Source organism: Rousettus aegyptiacus, unplaced genomic scaffold (assembly GCF_014176215.1).
Source record: "Rousettus aegyptiacus isolate mRouAeg1 unplaced genomic scaffold, mRouAeg1.p scaffold_m13_p_3, whole genome shotgun sequence".
Lineage (NCBI taxonomy): Eukaryota > Metazoa > Chordata > Mammalia > Chiroptera > Pteropodidae > Rousettus > Rousettus aegyptiacus.
In genome coordinates, this window is record NW_023416306.1 from 155,765,516 (window position 1) to 155,778,964 (window position 13,449).

General features: G+C 39.4%; 1 protein-coding gene across 28 annotated transcripts in view; it reads left to right on the plus strand.

The window, feature by feature from the left end:
- NRXN3 (neurexin 3) overlaps positions 1–13,449 on the plus strand; it is a 1,418,420-nt gene that overhangs the window by 406,599 nt on the left and 998,372 nt on the right. For 15 of the 28 annotated variants that reach the window (XR_004956343.1, XR_004956344.1, XM_036239437.1 and 12 more), the window contains 2 exons: positions 1,839–1,862; positions 3,695–3,856. Coding sequence is in view for 25 of the 28 variants with exons in the window: in XM_036239437.1 (XP_036095330.1) it covers positions 1,839–1,862; positions 3,695–3,856 (186 nt within the window). In the remaining 3 variants the exon portion in view is untranslated. The remainder of the gene's footprint in view (positions 1–1,838; positions 1,863–3,694; positions 3,857–13,449) is intronic. The other 13 variants (XR_004956345.1, XM_036239439.1, XM_036239440.1 and 10 more) reach the window with 1 other exon arrangement.

A 13,449-nucleotide genomic window follows, 5' to 3' on the forward strand; every position in this document is an offset into this window, starting at 1 on the left:
CGAGTATTTTGTCACAAAGGTGACTGTGTCTGTCTGTCACCAAGGATGCAGCTAAGCAGAACTATCAGTTCTAGACAAGGCTACAGGATGTTGGGGCATTTCTTGGCAGAGGGAGTATGAATGTAAAGTGCACCTAAGATTGGACCTCACTGGAACCCTGACTGAATTTTGCATCCAAATGCAATGTATTGAAAAGGGGAAATCTCAGAAAAGCAGAGTTGATTTTATAAATGTAAATTTTTCAATGCTGAATCATCTATTATTATTTCGCCCATTAAAAATAAATTTATAGCATCTTTTTGAGTTCCTTAGGGTACATTCAAAGGTGTGGGAAGCCCTGTCTATTTCTGTTAAACTATAAATTGCTTCATAAATATTTGATAACAAGCTTATGGCATTTTCCTCTAATTTTATTTTTGGTAAGATCGAATGGCTTCTGTGACAAAAATTCATTTGAGAAAAGCTTACTCGAACTTCATTACCAAATGGAGCAGAGCTTGTCCCATTTCTTCCTTCATGGTCATTTACTCATGGGTCTGCCTTTGAGTCAAGTCAGGGCCATGGCCAGATATTTAATCAAAGGAAGAAATGTGGACTCTCTGTTCCAAACCATAACTGGGATTAGGGACAATGGTAGTTAGGCATTTCTGTGGGCTTTTTTTTTTTTTTTTTTTTTTTTTTTTTTTTTTTTTGGTATTGCTTTTTTTTGTTTGTTTGTTTTTTTGGTCCATGACCTTGCCTGAGTCCAATGTCATGGCCATCACATGAATTGCTTTACCTCTATATGCCATTTTTGTCTAACCTCAAACACAAAATCTGGGGTTACCAGTCTTCCAGCCTTATGGCCTCCCAGCTCAGGGTGTGTTGGCAGTTTAGCATTGGGAAATAGCAAGGAAGAGACTAATTGCAGGGCCTCTCTTATGTTTAACCGGCCAATTCTCTCTGCTATCTGTACAAGAAACTGCTTAAAAGCTTGAAAAGCATTCTTCAGGAGGAATGGTGGGAGGGTGAATTCAACAAGAAGCATTCTGGGAAAGGAAGAACAATAATAACTTCATTGGATAATAGAGAAGTCTCCAACTATTTTGATACATTCTAACCACACAGTTATTCTAAACTGAGAGGAAAGGAACGAGAAGAATGCTCTCTTCCTGCTGCACAAATCCATACAAAGTCAGTGGGGTTGTGGATCATTATGTTACCTATGGAAACCTAGAGTAAGGTACATAATGTAGACTTTCTATGCCACGTGTGACCTGTACATGTTTCAAGTTCTTTTTGTTCTAGGAGAAAGTCATTATCGTCCATGCATTTAGTCAGAGTCAGATGTGAAAGAAAAAAAATCCCTAGCGTATTGGTATTTCTATCTGCTTATCTACATGTGGAATTATAAACTTTGGGGGTCTTTTTTTTCAGGACAGGTGGACTATGTATGTGCTAGAGGGTGGGAAGGGAAAGGGGGTGGCGTTCATTCAGAAGAGCCATCCGGAAAGTAAGTATAATGCTAATTCTAACCGGGGTGAGGTGTGGTCTGAGCGGTATTTGGAAGAAGCGGAGATGTAAACGACAAGGTGGACTGCACCTCCTTTCCTGGCTGTGCCCTGGGCGCTAAGGTTTTCCATAGAGTCCTGGTCTCATTGTCTCCCCCCACTCTCTTTTTCTGTGTTGGGTACCTTTTTTTTGAAAAACTAACACGAGATCATTCATGCAATGTGTCATTTTACTAACCGACTAATGTACTAACACCCTAACGACTCATCTTTGTTTTTTAGTTTTTTTAATTAACAATCGTTCTGTTCACAATTTTTAATTTCCTTTCTTCCCCCTTTTCCGCAAAGCACTCAGGCATCGGACACGCTATGGTAAACAAACTACATTGTCTGGTAGATATCATTCTTATTGTCTCTTTTTTTGGGTTTGCCGTGTGTTGCCCCCCTTTCCTCCCCAACCCCCCTTTTATCCTCCTTATACTTATTTTTTCTTCTTTTAAAATTTTTGTTGAATTAAATGCAAGTTTTTCTTTTTCTTAAAAAAATAAAAAAGAAGGGGATGAACCTATCCTGCAAATGTTATTTAGACAAGTTTGGTTGAAACTGTTTCCTTTCCGAAAATATTTTTTAAGGAAAGTTTCTCCATTCAGCTAAATTTGTTTTCTTTGGTTTTCTTATTTTGCAACTTTGAAGCTACAGAAGAGGGATGACAGGGTTTATACTGAGGAATTTTCTAATCTCCATGTCTTCCTACCCCTCTCTCTCTTCCTCCGTTTACTCTCCCCGTTCCTTAATCCCTGCTTTCTTTCCCTTTTATGTGGCTAAGGCTGCCACAGGTGATCTGGAGAGGAAAGTACTCTACTTCCTACCTGTATTCTTCTTTTCCCTTCTCTCGCCTCACTCCCCACCGTGGCCAAAGGGAGCTTCTCTAATTGTGTTCTATGTACAAACTCTGCATGGCATGTTCCTGTCTCGTTGGATGTCCCTGTTGGCATCAGAATTTGTTCCCTCATTTTCCACCTCGTTACTAACAGCCTACCAATAATTATCAACCCAATTCCATTTCCTTCTCTTTCTCTGTCTCTCTTTTTTGTCTTCACTCTTTTTTATTCTCTTCTCATCCTTCATATATTTTGGGGTTGGGTTTGGACTTTTTCTTTTCTTTTTTTTGTAAGGGAGGTGGCAAGCAGGGGAAAGACTACCTTTTATAGTTTTGAGTGATATATTTTTCACCTCCATCTTGTTTTTCAGTTTGTGCAGTGCATGTAAGGATGAAGTGGATTTTGATTCTTTCCTTTAGTTCTCCTCGCCCTTTCCTACTTCCCTGCCTTTTTTCTTCTGCCTTCTCTCTTGGCTCCAGATAATTTTTGCATGGGTGTGTCAGCGTATGGTGTGTGCACGCTTCAAGGCCCCATCTCTTCTCTCTGCCCTCTGCTCCTTTCATGGATGTCGGGTATAGGGGTGCTCTTTCTTCCCTGTGGGCATTATTATTATTATTTTGATTATTATGCCTCCTCTTTCCTTTCTTTTTGTTGGAGTTGCCCTTTTGGTTTGGGTCATTTCTTCTCTTGGTGGTGGTGATGGCAGCGAAGGGAGGGTAGGGGTTGGTGTCCTGGGGAAGCCCATGGCATGTATCGTCCATGACACATCACAATCGAGACCCTTCTTCTTCCCTCCCTGAATGCATGTTTGTCAGCGTGGTGTGAGTCCAAAAAGAAACAAATAAGAAAGAAAAGAAAAAGAAAAGAAAAAAGAAAAAAAAACCATAATCAACCAAAGACCAACCCCTAACAAACTCATCGTCAAATGTCTCCTTTGCTGTTTTTCACTACCACCATTATTAACAACCAGTAAAAAAGTAAATGATCATTTATCGATGAACTGAGACAAGTGATGTCGTCTGAGGATAGTTCCATTTTCTAGCCTGACTAAGAGCGCAGTGGGTAGAGCAACTTGCTGAGCTGGGCAGTGCCAACAAACTGCCACAGGAGTCTGCAGGGGAATGCTGGAGGCTTGGGCCGCGGGGAAGGCAGACCAGAAAATGGAACTTGGCAGCACATATCAAAATCAAACCAAATTAGAAAGAATTCCTCACCAAAATCTTAATGAAAGTGAAGCCACAGGTGGGGGAAGCCACCGGATTTTGATAGGACTGTAAGGTCATTGTTGGGATTTTTTTTTTTGTCCCTATGTCCCTCCACCAGGTGACAATCTCTGTGGATGGCATCCTTACCACGACAGGCTACACTCAAGAGGACTACACCATGCTGGGCTCGGATGACTTCTTCTACGTGGGAGGAAGCCCAAGCACCGCTGACCTGCCAGGCTCTCCCGTCAGCAACAACTTCATGGGCTGCCTTAAAGAGGTAAAGTTCACACGCTCCACTTAATGCACTGCCTAAGAACAAGTAAATTTTCCTGTCAATGACTGGCTCTGTCACCCAATCTATTCTATGAGGCCATAGGTGGTAGCAGATAAGACTTTGTACTTGGAAGTAGAGTCCTACGTTTTAGTTAGAGCTTAAGCTGGTTGCATGACCTTGGGTTCACTGCTAAAGTGCTCTATTCTGTTTTCTCATCTAGGTAACGGCAAACCTTATTTCACAGGTAGCTGTGCTTTATAAATTAGATAACACAAATGAAAGGACTTTGGAATCATAAGGAACTAGACACCTATAAAGTTTGGTTTTGTACTTTTGACTTGGCACATAGGGAAGCTCTAACTAAAAATGGTTCAAACTGTGGTCGTGTGTCTTACCTAAAACATAGCATATGTATTATTTTACCTTGGCCGAGCTTGGTGTTCCCAAGGGTCTCATTATTTGAGATGAAGGAAAATTCTCAGGATATAACATAAGGCCCAGAAGACTGGCTTTTCTTTTTATTCCCCTTCTTTCTCTGAAAGCTGTGAGAAAGCAGTGGGGCTTCGCCATGACTCATTTATCACTTTTGTGGCTGATGTGTTGAGACCTGTGTCTGAGAGCAGAGGAGCTTTGGTCAAGTGTAAGTTCAATCTCTAGGGTCAATTGTTGAGGCAAAAAGAATCAGACTTGATCTGGGAGAATTCTTTTAGAATAGTGTGTCATTAGAGCAGCATACTGAACATTTTTGTTAATCTAAGCTTGATTGCCTAAGAGAGCTACACCATTTCCTTGAGGAATATTCTGAGTAGCTAACAGTGTTCTTTCTTATAAAAATCCCTGTGACATGTTATGAGCCTCTTCTTGGGACATATGTTTTATTCCTATTATGGTTATTTGCAATTTGTTGGACATCAGTCATATATGAGATAGTAGTGCACATACATTCATTCATACCACACAACTGTGGGTCATGTCCACATAGGAGTTGCATCTGTTACGTCTGGTATACAGTAAATACATAATAAGTATTTTTCGAATGGATAAATTTATCAGATAACCATTGGGTACCTCTGTTTTGCTGTAACTTACTTTAGTGTCTGTTTACAAGCCATGATCTCTGTACTCAAAGACTTTATAATCTATTTGGGAGATGAGATTGGTAAGTGAACAGTTATAATTCAAAACACTGTGTGTTCAGTGCCGCAGACTAAATCTTCCAGTTGAGTAGAAGTAACAGATAAGTTTTAGAGGGGTGTCAGTTTTGGAGAAAAAATGATGCTTGAGCTGGGCATTGCTGCAATAAACCATGTGTGAGCTGAGAGGAAGGGGTAGGAAGGAGAGACATGACAAGGAGGGAAAATCCAGTTACAGCTTTGTGTTGTTCTTGATCTGAAGGGCAGATTACAGAGTGTTTCTGTCTCTCTAGGACATTACCTAGTCTTCTGCCAACAGCAGAGACTGCACTGGTCATTCCCAGGGGAACTGCCATAGGTATAGAACATTTCTTTCCTGGAATTTACTCCCATTTGGATAGAATAAAGGTATAACTTACTCAGTGTCTGATGAACACCTAAAGGCTCTTAAACACTGTTAAATAACACTGTATTGGAACTGCACTCTTATCAGAAATAGGCACATTCTTTTACCACATATGTGGCTCAGGAATGAATGAGACATTGATTGCAGTGGAGAACACATCCATTTTTGTAGTGAAACAGCCCTGGGCATGGTGTTTCTCCTGGACAGGGTCAAGGGGTGGCCTTTAAGGGCCAGTCTTATTTCTGATTATATTGAACCATCTCTCAGTTACGTATTTTAAGACAAAGGAGCAGTTTCCCAAATCTGTCAATTAGGAAAGATGCTCTTGAACATTTTGAAACAAACCTCATAAAAACATGAAAAGATCTCTAACAACTTGATGAATGAAGACCCTAAAATAAATAAAATCTCCCTCCTGCCCCACCTCTCCCTCTCACTGCCCAAGCAGAGAGCAGACAGCTTTAAAAGACACTTAATAGCTTAAAATATAAGGCAGTTCTGAAAAAGTGTCAATAACAGTAAGTAGAAATAAAAATATACACACACCATAGCCAGTAGAATAAATTTGCATTTAAATCCAGATCAAGTCAGAAGGAAGTCCAAAACATTGGGGGAAGTGGCATGCAAAATAAGAACTTTATTAATTTCTGCCCGCATCTGTCCTTTACGTACGTCATATTATATATAGTCTTTCTAAGGAACTGGGGAGGCTTTCTCATTTGTCTGAGTATTTTAAACAGATACTTCTGAGTGTAATGTAGTCCTGGAGCATTCTTTGTTTCCACTTAATCATTACAATTTACTTTTCTGCCGGCAGGTCTAGGAAATTCTCTTGTTTCTGGTATTTCTCTTTGGCAATTTAGTAAACAGCAAAATCTCCCAACTACATTGGGGTTTGCTCCATGGTAAATTCCACTTACCCATGTTAATTATTTACCTTTAGAACAGTCCCCAGTTACTTTTAAATTTTCTTCTTCTCTCCCTTATCTCTATCTTCCTTTTTCTGTCTTCTATTGCCATTCATGGCTTTAAGTTACCATAAGCTGAGCTGGGTGCTTTTATATGTCTTTTTCTTCAGAATGGGGGCTCTGTAAAGGGCCTATGGGATTTCTGTTCCAGATTGTTGATACTAAGTTCTGGCTCCACTGTGGGGCCCAGATGACTGATTGCACTTTTTAACTTGATACCATCGCAGAAAGCACAACAAAGAGTAACCAGGTTGTCATCAAATGATCGTGGTTCTCCACACACCCTAGTGTATCAACACCAGATTTGTGTCCAATTAAACATCACAACGTCAGCACCTTATTCCTCTTTATGTTTTCATGTTTTAACATGTCTGCTTGATTTTTGTTTTTGTAGTGTGCCCAGCTTATAGAATGGTTCTTGGCACCTAGTGGGCTCTCAATAAATATTTGCTGAGTGAAGTCACATGTTCGTATATTAATAAATAGCTTTTAGATACATGCTTACAGGCATTGTTGACCATCTTGACATGGAAATAGTTGAATCTTTCAGAACCCCCCCTAGCTATCTGATATGAGAGAAATGTTACATAAAAAGGCTCAGCAAGGCTAAGAGAAATGGGTTGGAACTTCTAGGAAGAACAGGATTGAAAAAGCTTTGAGGGAGACATCATAGTATAATGAAAAGAATACTGGGTTTAAGATCAGAAAACCTGGTTGGAAATACCAGCTTTACCACTGGCTCTATGACCTAGCATAAGCCACTGATCTTATTTGAATCTCAGTTTTTAAACCCAGAACGGAGATAATAAGAGCTCTCTTGTGTTCTTAAGAACAAATGAAACAAAAGTGACACCATACAGAAACACACAATGGTGTTTCTCTATGATTATTATTAAGAATTATGTAATGCATCTTATAAAAGTTTATGAATATAAATGTAAGCATAAGTGAATGTGTTTGTACTTGCTTATCTCCATAATTTCCCCATATTTGTGAATCACTACTTATGGGAAAAGAAAAAAAAACAACTTCATTGTGAGGTTTGCCCTGATAAAGTTTTCTTATCTTTGCTGAAGTAGGGATAACTCATTCCACCCAGCCTCGGCCATTGCATAGTCTGTCGCCTTCAAACATTTGTTTGTTTGACAACTGCCAACCTTCTTTCTATTAAAATGTGAGCTCCATGAGGACAAAGGCCTCATCAGTTCACAGGTGTTTCCTCAGTAACTAGAAGAGTCCCCGGCATAAAATAATACACTCAATAAGTATGTCTGGAATAAATAAGTAAACGAATCAGCTAACCTAATGGAGCTTTAAAATCTGGTGGAATTTAGATTAACAGATACATACTGAAAACCTACAGTATGCCAGGACCGTGCTTAGATATGAAGATGAATCAGGCACAGTTCCCACCTTAGAGGACTTCATAGTAGAGAAGATGGACACAAAAATATAATTTCAGCAAAAGGCAGTTAATGTACGAAAGTGTTCATGGCTACATTGGGACAGCTGAAAAGAAGGACTTAACATGTCTTGGAATTCAGGAAAACTCTGTGTGGGACACAGTGCCCAAGGTGAAGCTTGAAGATGAATAGACATGAACAGGGAAGAATGTAGGGAGTGGTGCCTCAGGATCATGGGGCAGCATGAGCAAAGGCATGGGGACACAGGACATATGATGGTGTCTGGGCGATAACCTTACAGTTTGCTAACTTCAGGGCATAAAATATAGGATTAGGAGTTCTAAAAATATAGCAATAAAGTTAGGAGGGGCCGAGTCATAGATAGCTTTGTTTTCCAGGTAATAGGGAGCCATTGAAAGATCTTTAGTAGAATGACACCTTCAGAATGACACTTTGTCCGTCAGGCTCCTTGAAGAGCTGAGGAGTGATGTTAGCCCACCTACTACCTACCCCTGATGTATATTTTTGTCCTGGGAGGTTGAAGAACATGGTTGGGAAGGGTGGCCCGCTGGCTTTAGCATTGAGCCAGGAAAGTGCCTCTCTGAATCTGAAACATTTCTGTAGGAAGTGCTTCATTCTGACTTCCATTTCAGTTTCCAATGACCCTCCCTGTCAGCACATACCTTCCTTCCTTCTCTGCCCTTGGAATTACTGAGCTATTTATTGTTGGATGAAGTATAGTGCAGTAGAGGAAAGCCAAGTCAAGACTGAGTTGCGTGGATAGTGTCTCCCAGACTCACCAGGACCAGGGAGCTTACTCAAGCCCATGACAATGTCCTCTTATGTGTTGGGATCATCTGTGTTGTTTAATTTGGTTCTTTCTACATCATCCTCTATTCTCCTCAATCTGTTATTTTTCTCCTGATATGTCAGTTCTCCAATTGGTTCTTTATTTTCCTTTGGAGAAGCTGAAGACCGACTGGTCTATCTCACCTCTCTTTTCTCATGTTGTTGCCTCTCTACTGGAGAAGAAGGAGAATTGGGAGAGTGGAACACATATTTAAAGGAAAAAGGATTGGGTAGAACATCATTGTACACATTACATTCCACATCCTTTTGTGATTATTAGCCATTTAAAGCTGAATGGGATTTTGCAGCCAGAGATAGTCTCTGAGCAGATGATTAATGGTTTAATCTGTAATAACTTTACATTTTATAGAACCCTGATAGGAGTCCACATCTGGTGAGCCAGGCTATTTAAGGCTGTGTTAATTCTGTTAATTGCTATATGTTTGTTTGAATTGCTGGCACCTGCGGGCTTTGGGATAATGTGTGTGTTGTTGCTTTTTAAAAATTTTTAATATACTCATTTTACCCTGTCTCACTATCTTCTGTTGCTCTCTTTTATGCTAGCACTTAATTTCTCTTCTGGTTTTTATTTTGTGTTCTCCTCTTGCATCTTTACTCATTATACTTTTCCCCCCCTGTTCTTACTTTCCTAACCTCTTTGCTCCCCTTGTTCTGGTATCCTTCCTGATTTCTCAGGTGCTGAAAAATATCTCTGTCCGTAATCAGGTAAATTTACACATGGCATTGGACCTAAACATTCCCTTTTTCCTAGCATCAAGAATGCTGTGGGGTCCTATGGTGAACAAAGATTGTCAGTGGTTTAGAGTCAGCATGGGAAGAGGGTTGGCTTTAGAACCACAAGTCCAGGGTTCGAATCTTGCCTAGACTTATTCGTTACCAGCCCTAAGACTTCTAGAAAATCACTCGACTGCTCTTTGCCTTAGTTTTGTTATCAGATAATACCTGCTTCAAGGATTTTTAGTCAGAAGTTAATAGGATTAAAAAAGGAAGTACTTTATAAACTGTAAAGTACTGTACAGATGCTGTTGATATTATTCATGATTAAATGAAATCAAATTGATCAGATCTGGCCAAGGAGCCACTTACTGCCCTTTGCTGGTCCATAATTGAAAAGTTGCAGAAGTTAGGAGAGTTCAGTGTAGTTTAATAAAAGAGTAACTGACTTGGAACCTGGCTAGCAGATCCAGTTCTCATGCAAATTAGAAAAGCATATGACCTCTTGGGGCTTCCATGTCTTGACCTGTCAAATGAGGACCGTGACCACTGACAGAATAAATACACACCACTGTGGAGAACTACTACTGTAGAAATGAACGTTTTTGCTTATTAAATTTTGCATAGCATGGTCAAATTTATTCCCTTCATTCTTAGGAAGATATGCAGAAAAGCATTGTGTGGGTTTAGGGGGGAAAATACTGAGACAGAATGGAATAGTCAACACAAAAAAGACACTGAGAGGGACAAGATTCTAACAAGGCAGAAAGAAGTGGAAACATGAATCAGAGGCTGGGTAATAGAAGAATGTGGCAGAAGAAGAAAAGAAAGAGAAACCCTGTCTCAGGAGCTACCTGTGCCTACCAGGCTGACCATAGAAATTGTCATTTTTGTGGGTTAAAAAAGGTCAAATATTTGGGTGGTAAACACACAATAGAACATACAGATGCCAAATTATAATGTATACCTGAAAATTATGTAATTGTATTAACCAGTGTTACCCCAATAAACTCAATAATTGAAAAAAAAAAAAGATCAAATATTGGCAATGTCATCTGACTCAGTTTAGAATGAAATTTTTGTAAAGAAGATAAATTGGATCTTCTAGAAAAGAGATTTCCTTCTGGATTATAAGGAACTGAAATGGGCAGGAGAGAGAATGGCAATCCGTCACAAAGGAAGAAGAAACAAAACTCTGAGCTACTAGGGTTGTGTGATGACGATGAAGCTTATTGCACAGAGGGGCAAGGTGTGAGCACTTAGCCAGGAAGGCTAGATGAAAGTGGTATATACCTAAAGAATAGTATTAGGAGGGCCGAGGCCTCAGGGTTATTTGATGCTATGATAAATAGAAAAGGATTCTTAGAGTTGATAGGCTGTTGATAGAAAACTAAATATGCTAAACTTTTTTTTTTTTTTTTTTTTAGAGACCTGGTATCCATTTTCCCTTCTTTTCATCAGTGTTTCTTGATTTTTATTTCCTCTCATTCTCAGTTCAGTAATTCAGTGGCACTGACTCTACTCCAGGCTCCCATGGTGAGCATGCGAGCTCTAAGGCAGTCAGGGACTTCCATTGCCCTGGCTGTGGTTATTTTGTTAATAGGTGGGTACCTTACCTAGTTTGAATCAGTGACATACAGGCTCAGGACTTTCGTTGATATGGTGTGGAAAGGTAGTTCTCTGTTCTTTGGGCTAGAACTTGGAATGATAGGAAACTGAACTTCTGGCCACCATCATGTCACCACATAGGTACTGAAAATGAAGCCAGAATGAACAGCAGATCCAAAAGATGGGGAGAAACTAGGTGCCGGTGATATTTTAAAGGCCCTGCATCAAACATTCTTCAAATTAGACTACCCCTGGATTTCTAGCCATAATTTAATAAATTATTATTATTATTTTTGTTCAAACGATCATGAGCTGGATTTTTTTCATTTGCAACATAGAGCCCTAAGTGATATGAAATAATTCCTGGTGTTCCTGTTTTACCCCTGTCTGTGACATGCAAATAGGTTTTTGCATAGGAAAAAATAGACAATGATAGGAAATTTAATTTCAGAGTCTGTTAGAAGGTACCTCATTGCTCTGTGTTAATTCAGACTTTTTGACATGGTTGAATGATCTCTCAGGATACAGAGAGAATTTGCAAATAAAATTTTTGAAATCAACTGGGTTTTTTTTTTTTTTTTTTTTTTAAGAAAGGGTCTAGAATGGGGGAGGCTCTTAAAGACTGAGATGGAAAATAAGTAGATGATACAAGATATAGACTCATGAGCTTCACTGGAATCTGGGAAAAATTTTGGAGTACATGATTAACAGAAGATGTGATCCCACAGGAGAGAAAAGAGTGATAAACAGAACCACTGAAAATACTAAAAATAAGCCAAAGCACATCAATCAAACTTGGATATCCCTTCATATTATTACTATGCTTATAACTAAGGAAAGTACTTGCGTAGCTAAATATCAAGATTTTTGGCAGTACATTTTGTGACATGCTCATTAACAAGGTGGAGAAGAAGAGATTTGGTGTAAGAGCTTGTCACTAAAGCAGTAACTATTTAAACACACCAGCGAGTCCTGATAAGTGGATCTGTTTGGATGTATATGGTCAGGTGGATGTTACAAACCTTCATCTTATTCAACATTTATATTAGGGATTTGAAGGGAAGTAATAGAGTACTGTCATCAACTTTGTGAAGGCAGGGAGTTAGGAATGGTAGAAAATAATGTGCCTACATGATCTGAGGCTGAATTAATAGAGGTGTGATCTATAAAACAAAGGACAGGACAACCCTATAGTATAATTGATTGACTAAGAGAGTAGGCTCTGGAGCTAGAGTTTTTGGCTGCAAAGTCCAGCTCTACCCCATTTGCTATAAAATGCTGTGTAAGTTGCTTAACCTTCTCTGTGCCTCATTTTGCTTATTTATTAAATGGGGAGAATAATTATACCTACTTCATAGGATTGTGGTAGTAACTGAGATAACAAATGTAAAACCCCTGGAACAATGCTTGGTATATAGAAAATGCTTGGTAAGTTGTACTTATCATCATCATCATCATCATTCTGCTAATATGATTACTGGGAATGTTTCTATTCAGTTGTGGATAATAAACCTTTAAAAGGTTAGCTGAATAATTGATAGATTACAACATGTTTAGAGGTGAGCTATGAAAACTATAAAGAGGCTCAAGAGCCTGGCATAAAAACTCTTGGCTAGTGGATCCAGGGATGTTTAATCTAAGGAAGAAAAAATGCCTGAGCTCATGGTTGAGAGTTGTCTTCAGACGTTAAGGGCTTTCCTGTGGAAGTGGGATTAATCTAGCTCATCTATATTCAAGAAGAACTAAGGAAAATGAGTGGAAATTGAATATGTAATACAAGGAAGACATGTCAGTGAGCGCCGTCCAAAGCCGCCCTGAGACTAATGCATTCTCTGTCACTTAAGCATCCAAGCAGAGTCTGGATATCCACCTTGCTGAAATTGTAGAGTAGGTTATAGTGTCAACTGAGTAGATGGTCGTGATTTTCTAGTTTCCTTCCAAACATAAGATCCTATAGCTGTACAGTAAATTAGCCTTCTGATGAGAAAGAATAAAGCTGATCGACTAGGCCAAGTTTACTGTGTTGAAGACTTTCTTGATTAACCTTCAAACCAATTGACTGTATGTGTCTCCCTGAGACTCATAAGGCTGCCCTTGTGGTAGGATTTGAGGTTCCGGCCGCTGCCATCACCTATTAGTCACTTATAATTATTTCTCATTCCTCAGACCTTCACTGGAATTATCTCCAAAACCATTATAACCACAGCAATTATAATCATAATAGCAATGATAAAGACTAACGATTATTGAGCACTTAACAGTGTGGATACATAGAAGTATATATCTAGCTACATGGTGCTAAGTGCTTCATACATATACTGTAATTCAATTCTCACACCAAACTTATGAATTTAAAGGTGAGTGTCTTGCCCAGGGTCATGGAGTTAGCCAGGGTTAAAGTTCGGATGTAAATACCACCGCCATCCTGACCCTGCTGCCGTCTCCACTAACTCACGTCGAAAGACTTGGTGAAGAAGGAAAGGTCCTGATCCCC